The following is an 18211-nucleotide window of genomic DNA, read 5'->3' as shown; positions in this document are numbered from 1 at the left end:
CTGCATACAATTTCAGGGGTCCTCAGACTTGAGGTCCACCGTGTACCCCCTAACACCACCCCTAGGCTGCAAGGTCCCTATGCCCCTGAAGAGTCTGAGAGAAGCACAAGTCCAGCTTGAAGGCCCAAGGAAAGGGGAATTCTTGCACCCGACCGAATAGGATGGATAGGTGCAGTAAGCTAGTCCCTCCTTTCTGGTAGATCAGAGAGGGTAGAAGGCCGGCTGCCTCCCCCCGCCCCGACACACACACACACACACACACGCTGCCTCCCCCCGCCCCGACACACACACACACACACACACACACACACACGCCGCCGCCCCCGCCCCGGCTGGGTCCGAAGAGCGCTTGATAAAGCGGGCCAATGGGTGGACAGAGACAACAGGGCATATAAACACGAAGTGGACACAGACACATCAAAACTATACACACACCCATAGGCTATAATACACAGGTACGTACGAAGACACGAAAAACCGCACAGATGTAAAGCACAAAGGCAGACCCAGCTGCATCCAGCCACCGAACCAATCGACCTAAACATGTAGATCAAATTTAGATTCGGACTCGCTAGGGCGCAAACCCTCACAGCCTCAGACACACACGCCGGGGGCGGGGCAGGGAGGGGGCGGGGCCTCCGGGTCGAGGCGAGGTCAAGGGTCAAAAGGCGGAGGCGCGCCCAAGATGGCGGCCTCCATGTGCGACGTGTTCTCTTTCTGCATGGGCGTGGCGGGCAGGGCCCGGGTCGCCGTGGAAGTCCGCTTCGTAAACAGCGCTAAGGTGAGGCTAAGGCGGACCCGCCGGGAGCCCCCTACCCTGTCCGGCCTTGGAGACAGCCCCATGGGATCCCAGGCCCGAAGCCTAGAAGCTCCTCTGCGGCTCGGTCCCTACTCGCGGCCCGGGGGCTCCCTGTCTGTGCCTGCGCGCAGGCTTCCGGGGAGGTCACGCGGTGGACCGGGGTCTCCGAAGTCTCCGTGCGCGCGCCCCCTTCCCGCGGGACCCGGTGCGCCAGCCGGGAGCCCTGCTCCCGTTGCTCCAGGCGGGGCCGGGGCGGGGCCGGGGGGAGGGTGACGCCGGGCTTTTCGGGCCATGTTGGGGGGCTTTGCAGCTGGGCCGCAGGTATGGTGGGCGGGGATATGCTGAGCAGAGGGAACTGAGGTATAAAAAGGCGTGGGTCCTCAGGGAACTTTCGGAGTGAGATTTGGAAATGGGGTGTGGAGAGAGGCTAGGACCCTTCACGAAAGGCCTCGGAATGCTAAGGAATTTGAAACAGAGCTCGAAGCCCGTGGGAGCATTTGAAGCGTTTAAACAGAGGAGTGACATGATTTTGTCGTTATACTATTTTTGTTTTGTTTTGTTTTGTTTTGTCGTTAGATTATTATGTTTTAAAAGTTAATTGTAGAAAAATGCTAAAAATGCATGTAAGGAAAGAGAAGGTAAAAATCACTCATAATCCTATACTTATGCAAATATGTGGATATTAGAATTACAATTTTGGAAGTCGCTGTTTGATGTAGCAGTAAATCAACGTCAATAAACCTATTTCTAAATATTTTTAAGAGCCGTTTCAGGGGATGGCCACAGCGCATTCAACCAACTGCTTATTTATGGACTTTTATATTGTATTTTATTTTTCATCCCTGAGGTCAAAGGACTTGGAGCTCAATTTCTGTGCACACATCCTTTTGTTCTCTCCAGCAGAGTATTTTTTTCCTAGTTAACTGCCAAATTATATGTGCAAAATGGTATCGCTTTGTTTTCATTTACATTTCTTTGTTTACTGAGGAGTTTGAATAATTTATCATGTGTAATGGCTGTGTGTATCCCTGGTCCCCCCCCCCAAGATGTCAGCCTTCTAGTCAGTCATCTGCCTCCTGCTCTCCCCAACCCAAGCTTCCATTGCCTTCTTTCCACTCCAGACACATCTGGAGCATTCCTCTCCTTCCATGATAAAGCAGCTCCCCTTTATCCTTGGCCTCCTCAGCCGCTCACATCTCTATCTGCACACAGGCCTCTGGTGTCCTTGATCGGCTCATAGTTTGATGGTGTCCGGGTTCCATCACTCCTAGCACACAGAGATAATCACCTTCCCATGCACTGCACCCCCTATCTCTCAGCCCCTCCTCTCTTCCCTTCTTCCTCTCACTTCATCCCATCAGCCCCTCTACTTGCCCAATTGTCCTGTCCCAGCCTTCTATCAAACCCCACCTCTGGAAGAACGAGCTGGCCAGCCTCTCCATGCCCACATCTGATCTGCAGCTGGAGAAGACCACATACCCACTTAGACATGGTGACAAGATGGATTGTCCCAGGCTTTTTGCATCTGTATTCATCAAGTGAGACTGGGTCTGTAGGTTTTTTCTTTGTGCTATCTTCCTCAGGTTACCACATCAGAGTTATGCTTGTTTTTTGGTAAAATGGAGAAGCTTTCCATTTTTCCTCTGTTACTGAGTAGTTTAAATAGCATGAGGATTACTTATTCTTTGGCTTGAGAGAGGTGGCTCGTGAACCATATGGACTAGGGGCCTCACATGGTTGTTTGGACTATTTTCTCTATTGCTTCTCTGGATATTGGCAGGAGTGATCTTTCAAAAATTTACCAACTATGTGCCAGGGACAGGACCATTCGGAACATGATAGTGTCTGACCAAAGAGGATGGATGCCAACCAGAATGCCATACTGGTGTGGGTCAGCCAGATATCGGCACTGCTTCTTTCTCTAGGCTTTCTTCCTTTTGAATTCAGTTCTGGTAATTTATATTTTCCTAGAAAATTATTCATTTAGTAAAGCTTTTAAAATTTACTACATAGTCTTAGAATTTTGCACAAACTTTTTTCTAAAACTTATTTTTCAAGTTGGAACTATCTTTGCAAGTTTATGCCCTTTGCATTCAGGTTCACTTCTCTCCAAGCCTCTTGGTGATATTATTGGGAGCTGCTTTTCTTGGAACACTCTTATGTTTGGGGGATGAGTGGTTTTATAAAGGAACCAGCTCTAATTCTGTTCCCTTTGTTTTTGATTACTAAATATTTTCTGCATTTCATCCTCTGGAAAGAGAAAGACATTGTTGTTTACCCAGTGTTGAGATTTGAGATTGTCAGGGATAATGTGGGTCCATGTTCATCTCCCTTTGTCCCATAGAGGAAGGCTATCTTTTCGTTTTGCTAGATTGGGTCCAGCGCTAAAAGGCATGGAGGTGGGGTTCCAACGGCTTTGGCCAGGGGTTTTGTTCCAGCTGTCCCACTCTGCGGTTGGAGCTCCCAAAGTTGTTCAGGGTTGAGATCTGTAGCTCATGGGTTGCTCGGGGCCATCCTGGTCTACACATCCCTGCTTCTCTGACTTTGGGAGGTGCTGCTATCTAGCCACAGTGCCAGTGCTAGAAGGAAACAGGGAGCTACCTGAGAGGCCACATGACGGGGCGATTTATGGCTGTGTCAATCAATCCATCCCTCCTTCCCTCCCCCTCCTTCCTTCCTTCCTTCCTTCCTCTTTCTTTCTTTCTTTCTTTCTTTCTCTTTTTGTGACAGTTCAGTGCTAGCAGGGGCAGCACCCCTCTTCTCTAAGTGAACCGTGGGCGTAAGTGCCCCACAGGACCAGTAACTGCCTGGGTCCTGAAGCTGTCTCCTGAGTCCCTCTGCACCTCCTTCATGTCTTATGTGATGTGTACAGTGCTTTAGACCAGAGCTCCTCAGACTTTAACGTGCATGTGAATCACCTGGGCATCTTGTTAAAATGCACATTCTGCTTCAGCAGGTCTGTTTGCGGGGGGGAAGGAGGGGCTGAGATTCTGCATTTCTAACAGTCTTCCAGATGATGCCCATGCTGCCCATCCATCACGTCATTTTGAGTAGTAAGGAGCTAAAGCTCATAAGGTACATTCACCTGGGCTGAGGTGCATCCTGGAAACTACCTGGTAGGTATTATGATAATATTTTTCATATACAAAACAGATGCAAAGAAGTGAAACAGTTGGCTCCAAGGTCACAGCAGGTAGTATTAGGGTTGCTGCTAGGATTCGTCATTCCTTTCCCTAACACTGAAAACTGGCTGGGTCCTGTGAGTACCTCACGGACCAGAGAAATACGGCACATTCTCCCCCAAATTAGGCCTCCCTCTTCTGTGGTATAGGAGCCCCCTGCAACCCTGAGCAGCAGCATCACTGCCAGGATCCTGGAGGGGCGCATGGGTGACACCAAGAAGACTGCCCTGTCATTACCAGCTCCTGGTACAGGAGCCTCGGCGCTCCTGCGGCCATTCCAAAAATTCTGCTCCTCTGGCTGACATGGTGGCTCCCTCCCCATCCCAGTCCCTCTGCTCTGAACAGGCTGAAAGAAGTGTGACTGAAAGTAGGTCAGAGCTGCATTTCCAGAGGAGGCAGTTATGGAGGGTGCTGACCTTGCTCCATGAACCCTCCCAAGGCAGAGGCCTCTCCTGAGATGGAGGCGTGTGGGGGGTGATGCTGGGCAGCCCTCCGGGAACCCTTGGAACTGGGTCCTCTTTCTCTCCTTATGGCCATCCTATTCCTTCTCTCCCCTGGTAGGGAAAAGGGCTGTTTGCCACACAACTGATCCGGAAGGGGGAGACCATCTTTGTAGAACGGCCCCTGGTGGCTGCGCAGTTTCTCTGGAATGCACTTTATCGCTACCGAGGTAAGCACATCTCGTCCACTCCTCGTGGCTGCTGCGCCCAGCTGCCTTTGTGCATGGAAGACAGTTACATTAGCTGATGTCTCTGGGACTTCAGGTGTTGGGAGAAAAGTTCATCTTCCCTTGGAGAACCGTGCCTGAGAGCCATGCTTGTCTCTAGTCTCAGGGCATTTGGGGAGTGAGCGGTTGAGGGGCTCTTCCAGCCTGCTCCCTGGGGGCGCTGTCGCTCAGGTGGAACTCAGTCTGAGCCAGAGTATAAGGGCCTGGGTGTCATGCTAAAGGGCTCTGTGCCGAAGTGCAGCCCTCCACCAAGAGGAGGCCACATGCCCTTTGGTCAAAACAGGTGGAGTTAGGGGTCAGAAGCAAGTAGGATGCCCTTAGCTTTTCCAGCCACATGCTTTTTTCACACTTTTCTTAGGCTAGAGACAAACATGAAAGGAGGGTCAATTGGCTGCAGAATGTGGGGAAAGTGCAGGCTGGGGGCTAGGAGGGAAGCCCCACAGACTAAGTCCCATTGGGAAAGGGGGGAGTGCCTGACAGAAGGGGTGGGACTCCAGAGAGGGAAGAAAACCAGTCTGCCTTGGAATGCATGTGAAATTATTCACTCCTTCTGTTCTTTAACACAGTCGTTCATTCACTTCCCAAATGTTTGTTGAGCACCTACTGTGTGCCAGCCACTATTTTTAGCCCTGGGGATACTGCTGTGAACAAGACAAAACATGGCCCCTGCTCTAAAGACACTCACATTGTCCTGTGTGGCTCTCTCCCTCAGCCTGTGATCACTGCCTTCGGGCACTGGAGAAGGCAGAGGAGAATGCCCAGAGGCTGACTGGGAAGCCAGGCCAGGTTCTGCCTCACCCCGAGCTGTGTGCCGTGCGCAAGGACCTCCACCAGAACTGTCCCCACTGTCAGGTGAGCATCCCCAGGGAGTGCACCTGGAAGGGGGCAGGGGGAGGGGCCTTAGCTGAAGTCCTCTGTGAGGAGATAGGAACGACAACAGACCTGACCTGCTCGGAATGACAACAGACCTGCTTCTGGCCCCTGTGAGCCATGATGGAGGGGAAGACATTCAGAAGGCTCCATTACTGTTCCAGTTATTTTGTCCTTCCTGTCCCAGTCCCACTGTCTAGAAAATAGGTCTGGTGGGAACTTGCCCTCTTCCCGGGAGCCTGGCAGGGGCTCTTCTCTCTACCTGAAAGCTCTCTCCTTCCCATAGTTTAACAAGGCTGGGTGCCCCTCTCACGTGCCCCTGGGGCACCGTGTGCCTTCTGCTTTCGTGACGCCACTGAGCTACTGCTCGGGCTGCTCAGGGAAGGAACGCAGTTAGCGGAGGTGAGCACCACTGAGGGATGTCTGCGCCTCCCCGCATGGCCAGATCCTAGGGTGTTGACCTCCACCCACTCCACCAGGTGGTGTACTGCAGTGCAGAATGTCGACTGGCAGCTGCCGAGCAATACCATCAGGTCCTGTGCCCGGGGCCCTCCCAGGACGACCCCCTGCATCCTCTCAATAAGCTGCAGGAGGCCTGGAGGTAGGTAGCATTTCATTCCTTCTTCCCTTTATCTTCCCTCTCTGCCTGCCTGCCTGAGACCAGCAGAGGCAGTCATCTTTCGGAAATTGCCATCCCACAGGTTTTTCCTCCATCTTAGGGTTAAACAGAGGTCACATCACCTTCAATGTGAGCCGCCAGTCCCACCAACCTCAGCATTTTACACACTCCCAGGAAGAGCCCCATTGCGCCCATAGGGATGTAAAGGCCTGCCCACGTCCTTGCCAATGACTTCCTCTCTTTGGTTATGAATGGAGTGGGTAGGAAGGATTCTCTGTAGCAGTCAGACTGGGCTTCCCTGAACGCAGCTACTAGGGAGGGAATTTCTAGGCCAAATCTTTTTCTTTCTCCCCAGGAGTGTTCACTACCCCCCTGAGACGGCAAGCATCATGTTGATGGCCCGGATGGTGGCCACGGTGAAGCAGGTGAGCCCACCCGGCCCTCCCAGGGAGGCCGGTTCTGACCTCGTTTGCCCCTTGGCCTCAGTCTCCCCCTCACCTCGAGAGGGAGTATTGCTTGGATGCAGAGCTCCCCCTGGGCTGTGGAAATATCAGGAGCAGCTAACCATAGGTCTGGCAGGAGACTCTGATCTAGGAGAGGGCGTTCTGTGCGGCATCAGGTCATGCACTCAGCTTTCAGGCGCCACTTTCTCAGGATCGTGTCTCGTGTGTCAAGTGAGAGGAGCCGCTCCAACCCCTTCTATTTACATTGAAGCTCCGCAGCCTCATCCTCCTGTTTCTCCGAGTGGTGTTGAACCAGCTAGCCTGGCCCAGCTGGAGAGATGGTTGGGTGCGGGTGTTGGGGGGGAGGGAGTCTCCAGGCTGAGGAAGGGTCTATCGAGAAGCTCATGTGTGCTGGTGTTTCCCTGATGGCAGGGGCTTCAGAATCACGGGCTACCCTCCCACCTGGGCACAAGGGGCAGCAAGGAGGCGGGTGTCCCTGAGTCCACGCATGCACATGCATGCACACACGGGCATATACGAATGTGACTTTGAAGTATATTTGTTCTGCTGCAGGCCAAGGATAAAGATCGTTGGATCAGGCTCTTCTCCCAGTTCTGTAATAAAACAGCCAATGAGGAGGAGGAAATTGTCCACAAACTCCTGGGGGACAAATTCAAGGTTAGGCTTCTCCTGTGATCCCCCCCCCCCAACAGCCTTGGGTGTTCTGTGGCTGCCGGACAGGAGCTCCACATTTGGTCCCTTCCCACCACAGGAACAGGTTAGAGCCTGGGGCCAAAAATCTATTCAGAGGGCCTATATTCCTGCCACTATTTAACTTTGTGAACTAACATGGACCAAGAGTTGAGAAGTGGGGTGATGACAGAGGAAGGAGGGGTTGAGCGCCCTAACATGGTAAGGCGGAATCTCATAGGATGGCAATGGGCAAGTCAGTTATAATGGAAAACGGAGGACTGGGGGTCCACAGGGTGAGGGAGCAGCATGAAACAGGAGGATTTTAGCTGCCGATGTGCTGAGTACCCACTCCCACCCAAAGATAACACATTCTCACTGAAGACAGCAGACTTCCATGGAGAAGCTGCCTGAAGGCACAGGCAGGGTTTTAAGGGCAGCTGGGGTGGGCCTTCCTACATTCATTCTGAGGAGAGGAGGTGGGGAGTCCAGCTGGTCCGGAGGCCAGGTCAGGGAGCCTGGAAGATGGCGGTGAGGACAGACATTCCAAGCCACATTGCCTCAGCCCTCCTGGTACAAGCGCTGGAAAATAGGGAGGAGGGGCGCCTGGGTGGCTCAGTCCTTAGGCATCTGCCTTCAGCTCAGGTCATGATTCCAGGGTCCTGGGGTCGGGTCCCGCATCGGGCTCCCTGCTCAGCAGGAGGCCTACTTCTCCCTCTCCCACTCCCCTTGTTTGTGTTCCCTCTCTCGCTGTGTCTCTCTCTGTCAAATAAATAAAATCTTTAAAAAAAAAAAAAAATTGGGAGGAATTTGGGGTTCGCCTCCCTGGGTTGGAACAATCCACCAAAGTGCTAAGGTTCTTTGGAAATAAAGACTCTGTGGGCCTCCTTTGCCTTCAGGGAAAGCTCTTCTACAGAGCTGGCCCTTTTTCCTTCCCTCATCTGGTCTTTTGGGCCCTGCCTGGGTGCTAATGGCAAATCCCCACGTCTCTCCCTGCTTCCCCTAAACCAGGGCCAGCTGGAACTTCTGCGGAGACTCTTCACAGAGGCCCTTTATGAGGAGGCGCTCAGCCAGGTGAGTGTGGGGAAGGTGGGACCAATGGCCTTCTACTCATTCCAGTTCTCCAGGAGCAACCAGGTCAGCACCTCCTACTTGGAGAGCTAAACCAGAGCTGACTTGGTATGAAGTTGGGATGGGACTGACTCACAGAAGACTTCCCGAATGGAGAGTTGTATCAGGAGGAAAAGCAAGTGGTTATAACCTGAGCACTCATTTTTCTTTCTCCCCACAGTGGTTCACACCAGATGGATTCCGGTCTCTCTTTGCTCTTGTTGGGACCAATGGCCAAGGAATTGGGACCAGGTTAGGAGAGAATGTTCCAAAGCTATTGAACTTGTCCCTCAGGGCTGGGGTGGGAGATTGACAGAGGAAGGTAGCACACCTCCTTTCAGGATTAGGTTGGGGTAAGGTATGATTCTGTGGCCGGAGAGCTGGACTGGACACAGTGGTGGGAGTCAGAAAGACTAAGGTGGTAGAATTTGCTCTTGGGAGCCCTTGGTCTGTTGGGGAAGATGGGCCCCTTCCCTGGAGAAAGACGTGGGCTTAACTTGCCTGGAGGTGGAGAGCCCTGTGAGCTGGGCCTCCTCCTCTCCACCCATGGATGCCTGGGACCCTCAGCTCCCTGAGCCAGTGGGTCCATGCCTGTGACGCTCTGGAGCTGAAGCCTCAGGACCGAGAGCAGCTGGACGCCTTCACTGACCAGCTGTACAAGGACATCGAGGCAGGTTGGTGAGATGGAGCCTTGGTCTCACCCAACCTCGGATGCCCCCCAGTCAGACACACAGTCTTCCCCTGAGGGAGTTCTGACCTAATGGATGGGGAAGATAATCCCTCTGTGCCTATGGGAAGCTTCAGATCTATCCACAGGACACGTAGATAAGCCATGACCCTGAGATCCATACAGAGGCTCGATGCTGGGGGTGGGGGGTTCTGGACAAGTAAGGTGATATGTACAGAAAAGCTCGTGCCTCCAAGAAGCAAGTTCAGGGGAACTGGTAGTGACCAGGTGGCAAGACAGGAGAGCCAGTGCTATCCTCATAAGCCTGGGTTCCTTTGCCCCCCAGTAACATCTGCATATTACTGTCTTACAGCAACTGGCGAGTTTCTTAACTGTGAAGGATCTGGCCTCTTTGTGCTTCAGAGCTGCTGTGAGTCCCGGTGTTGAGGAGGGGTGGCCCCTTGTAGGCTGGTGGAGAGGAGTCTGGGAGCAGGATTAGGTCTGAGCTTCCTTGGGGATTCTCCTGGGCCTTTTCGTTCCATCATTTTCTCATTCGTTCATTCACTGGACTAAATATATGTGTATACATAAAACCTTCCAGTGGGCCCGGCCCTGTGCTAAGGCAGGACAGAGTTTTGATTCTTGCAAACGGAAGCCTTGGTTTTGCACCACCATTGCCCTGCCAGGTTTGGGAGGGGAGTGTTGTGAGGGCCTGGGACGGCTAGAAGGCGAGTCTCCTTAGCACCTGACAGGGAGGGGCAGAGCCAGCTCACACCATTGTCTTTTCCAGATCTCAGCCTTTCCCACTCTGGTTTCCTCACTGTAAGCCCCCCTCCCAGGCCATGGGGCCATTCTGCCCCTCCCAAACTAGGCTTGCAGAGGGCCTGGCTCAACTGTGGCAGGACTGAGTTCAGTGGTCGGACATGGCCATTCCTTTCACAGCCCCATCCCTCCCTTTGTGGGATACTGGAAACAATGGAGAATCAAGTTGCCCAGGGCCGAGGACAGCAAGGGCAGGGATGGCAGGTGGGAGGGGGTGGGAAGAGGGAGTGCATTTGTGCCTGTGCTGTGTGGTCTTCAGGAAAGAGCACTGGACAGGGAGTTGGGAAACTTGGGTGCCAGGACCTGCACGGCCCTAGCGGGGGTCAGAGAAGAAGGAAGGATGGGAGCCGGTGCTCTGCAAGGCTGTTACTTTTGTTAGTCAACAATCCTTGTGACTTGCCTCTCATGATCCAGGTAACCACAGCTGTGTCCCCAATGCAGAGACCTCCTTCCCAGAAAACAACTTCCTTTTGCATGTCACTGCCTTGGAGGATATCAAGCCAGGAGAGGTGAGGGGGCTAGGAGCTGTGGGGTGTGGGGGGCGGTGGGCCTTGCACGTTTTCCCTCAGTACTGGGAGCAACAGTGGCTAGAGCCCCAAGTTCTGGCTGTTTGGTGGATCCCCACATGCCCCAGGGCAGCCATCTTTTTACCCATGATTATGCTCTAGCCCCACCCTATCCCCCCAGTTCTTCGAAAAATAACCGGAAAGCCTCAGAGCAGTGACAGAGAGACAACTATATGCCCAGCTTCATCCTAGCCACCTTTTGATAAATCCACAGCTTCTAAGAAAGCAAGAGATGGCTCTTGGTGGCTTGGACTATGGTGTATGTGTGCGTTTGGGGGCTGTTAGCACAGTGCACAGAGCCTTGGTTGACTCTTCTTCCAGGGCAGGTAGCACCATGTCAAGATAACCTCTGACCCCAGCCACAGACCTTGGCCATTGACTCCCTGTAACCATGGCCTGAGGCTACCCACAGTCCCCTCTCCGTCTCAGACACAAGTGGCTTGAGCCTCCTGGCAGTGTGCTGAGGGCACAGGGAGATGGATGAGGGCTGGCTCCCGGGAGGTGGGGCAGCAGGTGGGGAGGCCCTATTCCCATGTAAGGGAGAGCACAGGCCATCAGACCCCACCTCTTCTGTGCCCCCCAGGAAATCTGCATCAGCTACTTAGACTGCTGTCAGCGCGAGCGCAGCCGTCACAGCCGCCACAGGATCCTCAGGTGCCGGCCGGGGCTACGGTGGGCGGCCGGGCTCCCGAAGGCTCCGTCCTCATGGCTGCCTGACTTCGCCCTCCCCACCCTCTCCCATCCCCTGCAGAGAGAACTATCTGTTTGTCTGTTCCTGCCCCAAATGCCTGGCAGAGGCTGATGAGCCCAATGTGACCTCGGAGGAGGAGGAGGAGGAGGAGGAAGAAGAGGAGGAAGGAGAGCCAGAAGATGCAGAGCTGGGGGATGAGATGACTGATGTGTGATGTTACCCTGTCTGGAAGGGGCCCTGCCCCAGACCCTGCAGGAAAAGGGGGCCTCCCTGCAGAGAGGAGGCTCGGAAGGAACTCCCCACTCCCCTTGCCTGCTTTCTCCACACACACCCCCTCCCCCACCCCCCATTCCAGCTGTTTCTGCCGGAGGGTAGGACGGAGGCTGGACACTAGGCCCAGGCACTCACCTCCCACCAGACCTCATGCCCTGGACACTGCTGCTGAGTGGCTCAGGCCCTGCGCTGTCCCCGAGGCTCTCAGAACTGCCCCCCGCACAACACGCGCGCGCGCACACACACGCTCCGGGTGTGAGCAGCTGCAGCCAAGGTCAGGCCCTAACAGCGTTTCTTCCCCTTGGCCCCATGGCCATGTTTACCTGTCCACCTGAGGCTTCACCCCTTTCAGCCTGCTACAGACGGGATAACAAAATGGCAATCTGAGGACGGCCTGACCGCACTGAAGTGAAAGGAGGGGGGGTGAGCTGCCTCCACCTTCTTCCCCACCTCCCACCGTTGCAGCTGCTAAGGCAACTGCCTCCTGCTAGCACCGCTGGGAGAGGCAGGAAGGAGCAACCTGGCCTCCAGAGCACCTCCCCGGAGGCTCTGTGCCAGGGACACTGAACCAAGGGTATACTTCCTTCTGTCCACCTTGTCACCCCCACTATTTGGACATCTGGGGGAGTGGAGATTAACCCCTTCCCCAGACTCCGGAATCTCTGGACCTTGTGCCTTGCCTCTCAGGCCCTGGCACAGTGGCTGGCCACATGGGGTATGAAGAGGCCTCTGCCTCCCTCAAGAGGGGCATGTGGGGGATCATCACCCCTTCCTCAACACTCTTTCCCACCGAGGACTCCGGCAGCTTGGCTGACACTGGGGCATGACAGGCCTGCGCTCCTTAAATTTGGATGCTCAAGAGGTTTCTCTGGGACCAGTTTAACATGGGACAGTGAGGGGCTCTCCTGGCTTCAATCTCCATCTTTAGGGTGTCCAGAGAGGAACATTGAAGTCTTCCAGAAACCTAGAGGAGCTGGGCTGGATATTCTCACTTAAGCCCTGACTGTGTCACCCTCACTCCACCCCCCCCACCCCCAATTAGCACCACCCCTCACTCTTGGGTTGGATGCTATGAGAATTAAAGCCCATCACTTGCAATTTCGTTGCCTACCTTCCCTGGGAGGGGGGCGCCACATCCCCCTGCTGAGGGATCTCTGGGAGGGCAGGTGCCCAGCCCATAGGCTGTCTTAGATCATGAGTCGGGTGGCGCCCCACCTGTGTGAGGCCTGTCGGGTTCTTACTCCTTCACAGCAGCCAGCACCCCCTCCCACCCCCGCCTGCCCACTGTCCTCAATAAAGTGTGAGTGGTGACAGGCCTCTGCAGGAATGCTTTGTGGAGAAGGATTCGACAAGCTGCTTGGGGCCCGCAGCAGTCACGTAGGTGGTGCAGAGGCACATAGTTTTAGACCAGGTGATGGCAGGAGATGGGAGCTAGAGCTCCTCAGTTTGGGCTCCTCTCTGCACTCTGCACCTACACTCTGCTGTGTAAATGTTTCTAAATGCCAAGAGCAAGGGTCTTTTGCAGTCTGGTGTGGATCCCCAGGACCAGGCTATCAGAGGAGTCTTCTCAGGGGACTGACCCATGGCTTCCTGAGTTCTTGAGCAGGAAGCAGGCTGTATTGGGATCCAAGATTAGCAGCAGCCCAAGCACTGGTCCTAAAGGACCTTGGGCAAGTCATTTTCCCTCTGTGGGCCTCAGTTTCCTCCCCCTCAAAATAAGGGCATGGGACCAGATGAGTATGAAGGCCCCTCCCACCCATGTGCTCTTATTCTAGGACACAGTTGCGACCCTGATGAGAAGCTTTATTGCTAAAAAATCAGTGAGGGTTTATTAATTCCTCAAACACCAGCAACTGCTGTGAAGTACACTGAGGAGACCCTGGGAAGGGGAGGCTGGAGCAGGTGGGATGTGACAGGTCACAGGTGGCTCTCATGCCACCTGCCTTTAGCCCCTTTTGTTCCAGATTCTAGCCAAGAAGCTCTGGGGCCTCTTTACTCTTCCCATAGCACGAGATGTTTGGGGGCCCTGAGGAAGGGAAGGCCCGTGGCGTGGCTTTTAGCATAGCCAAGGCCCAAGCCTTTTCCCTCTACCCAGCTCCACCTGTCCCCAAGTGCTATCCCCAAATCCCAAAGAGCAGAATTCCTGGATTTTCCTTTCCCAGCCCAGAGTTGCTTTAAGGGTGGTATATGGGACCAACTCTTCTACCAGAAGGTCCAGGGTGGTTGCAGCAGCTCAAAGGTGGGGATGCTGGTGACATTGACTGGGATGGAAATGATGGCCCATGGCAGCCCATGCTGTTCCAGGGAGCGGCGGATCATGTAGCTGGGAGGGCATGAAGAGAGGTACGTGGTGATGGTCACTTTCTCAGCACCCCATCATGCCCCACTGTCCCCATCACTCTGGGAGTTCTAGAGCCCAAGGACTAGGCCCTCCAACTGGGGCCCTCCAACTTGTTTGGCCCAAGGACTCTTGGCCCTCCAACTGAGGCTTGCGGGAAGGGACTGGTGATTTCCCTTGACCTCCCCAAGTCATGGCACCCAGCCTGGTGCTGATACAGCCAGAGACAAGGAGCCCTCACCCATCTCGGCCGAGCAGGAAGAGGGCAGGGATGTCAGCTGTGCGCTGGGTACTGTCCTGGATCATCTCCACGTAGAAGCTGTCATTGTCAACCGCATTGTCAGAGATGATCACTGCCCGCCCGCCGTGCTCCTGCACCACTCGGGTCTTGGAGAGGAAGGAGCAGCCCCTGGAAGAGGTGATGATGAGACCAAAGGAAAGGCAAGGTGCTAGCTAGCCCTCCTCCAGACTGTCAACACTGGAAGGATGAAAGAAGGACCAGGGAGAATTTCTTATAAATGGTCAAAAGGCATGGATCATCTTAAGACGTTTCTTAAAGACCATCAAAAATGTGAATTATTTAAGAACAGCTATTTCAGAGCACCACCACCGACACTGATCTCAGAATCTACCCTACACCTGCCCTCCTCTCGTGCCTGTCTCTGTCCGCTCCTTACCCTCTCTCCACCAGAGCGATCTGGTCCTGGATGAAGAAACCGTTGCTGAGCTCCCCACAGGCTTCCGAAGGTTCTGCAGGGACAAGGTGAATCTGCTCATACCTTGTGTGCTGAAAGACATTTAGATACGTCAGAGTGAGGAGACATGCCAGTTTTAAGACTAGGCTGACAGCCCCATTCTCTTGGTTCCTCACAAAGTGTGAAGGGAACATGGAGTGATTTCTGTATGCTGGGCACTGAGGTATTTTTTACTAAATTCTCACAAAGGCTTATCTAGTTGTCCCCCTCTACCCTGCCTTTCTATGAGATATGTAGGGGAGTTGCTATGGACCCAGAAAGGGGAAGTAACCTGCCTTAAGTCACGTAGTGCAGACAGAACTAGCAGAGCCCTTGGTTTCTCACTGTTTCATGTCCCCAAAGAAGACAGCTTGTCCCTGTCTGGTGCCCGAGTCTGTATTACACCCAGAAGGGTAGCTAGCTGGAAACCCTTTCTCCCTGCACAGCAGCCCCAGGAGGACAGAGTTGGATTCTGCACCCTTCCCTGTCCCAGCACTCAAGTATTGGTTGAAGGGAGGAGAGGGTCACCTTACTTAGTCGGATGGAGGTGGAGACAAGATCAGAGAGAAAAGGGTCTCCCTGAACTTACAAAGATACCACCAAAGTCCTTGGCAGGTGTGGCTGTGAAGATGTATCGAATGTCTCCAGGACTCAGCACTTGGAAGTACAAATAATCATGGATGCGTAAGCCTGAAAGATAAAGAGTACAGGTGAGAAGCCTCCAGGGAACAAGCTGGTTCAAGTTCAGATCATGGACCCCTTCTCTTCAATGGGGCTGGCTATAGTCTGGCCTCAGGGACCTAGCTTTGGCCAAGTGAGTCTTCCAGGTGGGTGAGACAGATGGTCTCTGCCCTGGGGAGGACAGAGCTGATGCAGAGAGGGTTAGTAATCCCAGAGAGATCAGCTGCAGCTGCTGCTGCACAGGGAGCCAGGAAGATGAGAGCCTTTGTGTTCTCTCTCTCAGGATGAATCCATCTTTGCTCTGAAGTGGACCTGAGAGTTTCAAGGTGGAGCTGTGGTGGCTTGAGTATAAAACGATTCTCACTAGAACTTCAAAGTTCACTCCGGTTCCATTGCCATGCCCGCTGTCCAGCCACTATCATTTCTTGTCTTCACAGGTCCAGCTTCTTAAATGGTCTATCTGCCTCCATTCTTGCTCTCTACCGTCCATTCCCCCAAACAACAGCCAGGGGGCTTCTTAAAATACCGTAAAGCAAATATGATGAGGTCACCACTCCTATGGCTCCAGTACCCTTCAACAACTACCCTTTGCGCTAAAAATAAAATCTAAACTTTTAACTGTGGTCTGCAGGATCCTCTTCCATCTGGCCCTTGGCTGCTACAACGTCATCTACTCCTCCCTGGCCTCCTTTCAGTTTCTTCACTTCTCTGAGTCTTCTTGCAACCGTTCCCTCTATGTGGGAGGCCTCTTCCCCTTACCCCACCCCAGCTCTACCTCTTCACCTGGCTCACTCCTACTCATTGGTTAGGTCATAGCTGACATGTCACTTCCTAGAGAAACCTTCTGCCCTGTCACTGCTCTCCCCCTATGCCCCTTCAAAATCAGTTTTTTCTCCATTGACACTTTCAACATAATTTGTAATTATACAGTATGCGTAATTTTTTTTTTAATGTCTGTCTCCTCCACTAAGGCAAGAACCACAGTTTTGTAGCTTAGTTCAATGCTGTATCCACATTATGTAACAGCGGCTAGGATATGTGGGTGCTCAATAAAGGTTGTTGAAGGAATGAACAACTATTTTCAGCTCCATTGCACTGAGGAAGAGAATTTTCAGAACAACCAGATTTTTCTGGGGTTTGGGATCTTCTCTTCAGCACCAAAGTTTAATATTTACCTGGATTTGAATCCTTGGTTTCCTCAGCCCAGAGAGATTGAGGAATGTGGAAGTGTGGAAGCTGCTGCCACAGGTCAAGCAGTCAGTCAACTAACTATCAAGCCGCTACTGTGTGTCAGGGTTAGGACTGACTGTGGCTTTAGTTGTCCTTGTCTCCTGCCCAAATCACAGCCACCAGATAGAATCCCACTGGCTTGGCACTGGGCTCTATAGCCTTTTATCCTGGGAGTGGGGACTTCCCATCAGATACAGATACGTTCCCAAGAAGCCTTCTTTAACACTAAACTCCTCCTCCTTCCCACATACATCTTTGCCTGGCCTTTGCATCTGCTGATCTGTGTAAATCAAGTGTGGGTATACGTATGTGCCCATGTGTGTGTATGGGTGTGTATGTTTATGTGCTCCTTCAGGTGCAAACAGGTTGTGTGTGTACGTGTGTGCCTGTACATGTGAGCCCACGTGTAAGAATGTATGCTCCCGTATGCGTACGTGAGTGCTCACATACGTATCTCCAGCTTGTAATATCTCTAGCTGTCCCTTGTTCCTTCTGGTCGCCCCTTCAGCCATCTGGGTCGGCGCTACTGGGGGCGTGGAGAGGAGTCTTGCTTCGACGTGGGGAGCTGAGGACTGAGGCCAGCGTCAGGCCGCACCCTGCTCATGTCGCTGGGGACCAGCAACACACGCAGTCCAGTCGCCTATCCCCAGACCTGCCCTGCCCCGAACTCGCGGGGTCCCCAAGGTGACCCGTGACTCCCGGGCCGACACGCGAGCGAGCTAGAGGGCCAGCCCCGCCCCGCCCCGCAGCCCCGCCCGTTGCCGCTCACCGTGGGCCGCGACGCACGCGGGGAGCCAGAGCACGAGACAACACCAGCCCGCGGCGCCGGGGACCATCTCCAGGGCCCGGCCCGGCGCCGCGCTTCCTCCAGCCGCCCCACCGCGCTAGCTCGCTGGACTTCAGCCTGACAGCTGCTCTGGCCTCCAGCCCCCAGACCCGCTCTTACTGCTGGTTGGCGGACGGGAACGAGGCCCACGGCTGATTGGCTCTGATGCCTGTTCGTGTAGCTACACTTTCCGCCTCTGCGCCTTAGCCCACTTCCTATTGGTCGAGAGAAGTGGAGCCGAGGGCTGATTGGTCTAAACTCTTAACAGCAACTGCCGCCCCCCAGCAACCCGAGCCCCAGCATTTCTTAGTTTGGATTCGATTCCAGGGCCGCGCGGGCTGGTGGGCGGGCCGGGGAGGAAAGCGAACTGGAAGTGGGCATCCCTCTGGACTCGCTTCAGCCGCGGCAAATCGGGGCCGTCAGCTGATGCGATCTCGGCCGGATCTTACCTGCGGCCGCCTAGCAAGACGACGATTTGCTTCTCCCAACTGTGCTTTACTCCCCCTCACCACCTCTTTGGGAAGGCGTTCGTCTGGCGCCCAGGTGGTCTCCCGCGACCTCCGCTCCGCTCGTCCTCTGCCCAGTTCCACCAGTGCCTGCACGCTCTCTGTCGGTAGGCGCTGGGGACGCGGCTTAGTGATCCCCTCCCTCGAGGAGGCTGTGGCCAGCGCAGAGCCAGAAAACGGGCATTGGGGCCAGGTGCCGGGTGCCCACGCCTGCTTCTCTACTGCTTAGCGTACAGCTGTGACCTTGAACACCTTCGTAACCTCTCAGCCTCAGTTCCTTCATCTATAAAATGGGCATGATAACAGTACCAACTCGATAGGACTGGAAGGGCTTATGAGATCTCTCACCAAGTGCTTATTTAACGTAAGCCTATCCCATAGTCATGGTTCAATAAATGTTTGTTTACTGTATTCCCTGGTCTGGCGTTCGGGGTGAG

General features: G+C 54.0%; 2 protein-coding genes across 2 annotated transcripts; one reads left to right on the top strand and one right to left on the bottom strand.

Moving 5' to 3' along the window:
- The first annotated feature begins 661 nt into the window (after positions 1–661).
- Positions 662–13152, top strand: SMYD5 (SMYD family member 5). The gene is made up of 13 exons (XM_032410697.1): positions 662–781; positions 4543–4651; positions 5421–5560; positions 6058–6179; positions 6553–6622; positions 7214–7318; positions 8342–8404; positions 8622–8692; positions 9008–9114; positions 9481–9537; positions 10344–10438; positions 11079–11149; positions 11247–13152. Exons 1-13 carry the CDS (start codon positions 686–688, stop codon positions 11398–11400), a joined length of 1260 nt encoding a protein of 419 aa, XP_032266588.1. The 5' UTR covers positions 662–685; the 3' UTR covers positions 11401–13152.
- A 94-nt stretch (positions 13153–13246) lies between these two features.
- PRADC1 (protease associated domain containing 1) lies at positions 13247–17374 on the bottom strand. Its single transcript, XM_032410699.1, has 5 exons — positions 17212–17374; positions 15121–15221; positions 14475–14584; positions 14039–14206; positions 13247–13782 (listed from the first exon to the last, which is right to left on the bottom strand). Exons 1-5 carry the CDS (start codon positions 17276–17278, stop codon positions 13662–13664), a joined length of 567 nt encoding a protein of 188 aa, XP_032266590.1. The 5' UTR covers positions 17279–17374; the 3' UTR covers positions 13247–13661.
- Between the last annotated feature and the right edge of the window lie 837 nt (positions 17375–18211).

Source organism: Phoca vitulina, unplaced genomic scaffold (genome assembly GCF_004348235.1).
Source record: "Phoca vitulina isolate PV1807 unplaced genomic scaffold, GSC_HSeal_1.0 scaffold12, whole genome shotgun sequence".
NCBI lineage: Eukaryota > Metazoa > Chordata > Mammalia > Carnivora > Phocidae > Phoca > Phoca vitulina.
This window is presented reverse-complemented; position numbering and strand designations above follow the sequence as displayed.

What these genes read in the sequence shown, in the direction of transcription:
- SMYD5 (XM_032410697.1), top strand. Translation starts at nt 686, where the DNA reads ATGGCGGCCTCCATGTGCGACGTGTTCTCTTTCTGCATGGGCGTGGCG. An exon ending in AGAACTGTCCCCACTGTCAG is followed by an intron (nt 5,561 to 6,057) that starts GTGAGCATCCCC and finishes CCACTCCACCAG; the next exon opens with GTGGTGTACTGCAGTGCAGA. An exon ending in AAGCTGCAGGAGGCCTGGAG is followed by an intron (nt 6,180 to 6,552) that starts GTAGGTAGCATT and finishes CTTTCTCCCCAG; the next exon opens with GAGTGTTCACTACCCCCCTG.
- PRADC1 (XM_032410699.1), bottom strand. Translation starts at nt 17,278, where the DNA reads ATGGTCCCCGGCGCCGCGGGCTGGTGTTGTCTCGTGCTCTGGCTCCCC. An exon ending in ATCGCTCTGGTGGAGAGAGG is followed by an intron (nt 14,207 to 14,474) that starts GTAAGGAGCGGA and finishes CACCTCTTCCAG; the next exon opens with GGGCTGCTCCTTCCTCTCCA. An exon ending in TTCCTGCTCGGCCGAGATGG is followed by an intron (nt 13,783 to 14,038) that starts GTGAGGGCTCCT and finishes ATGCCCTCCCAG; the next exon opens with CTACATGATCCGCCGCTCCC.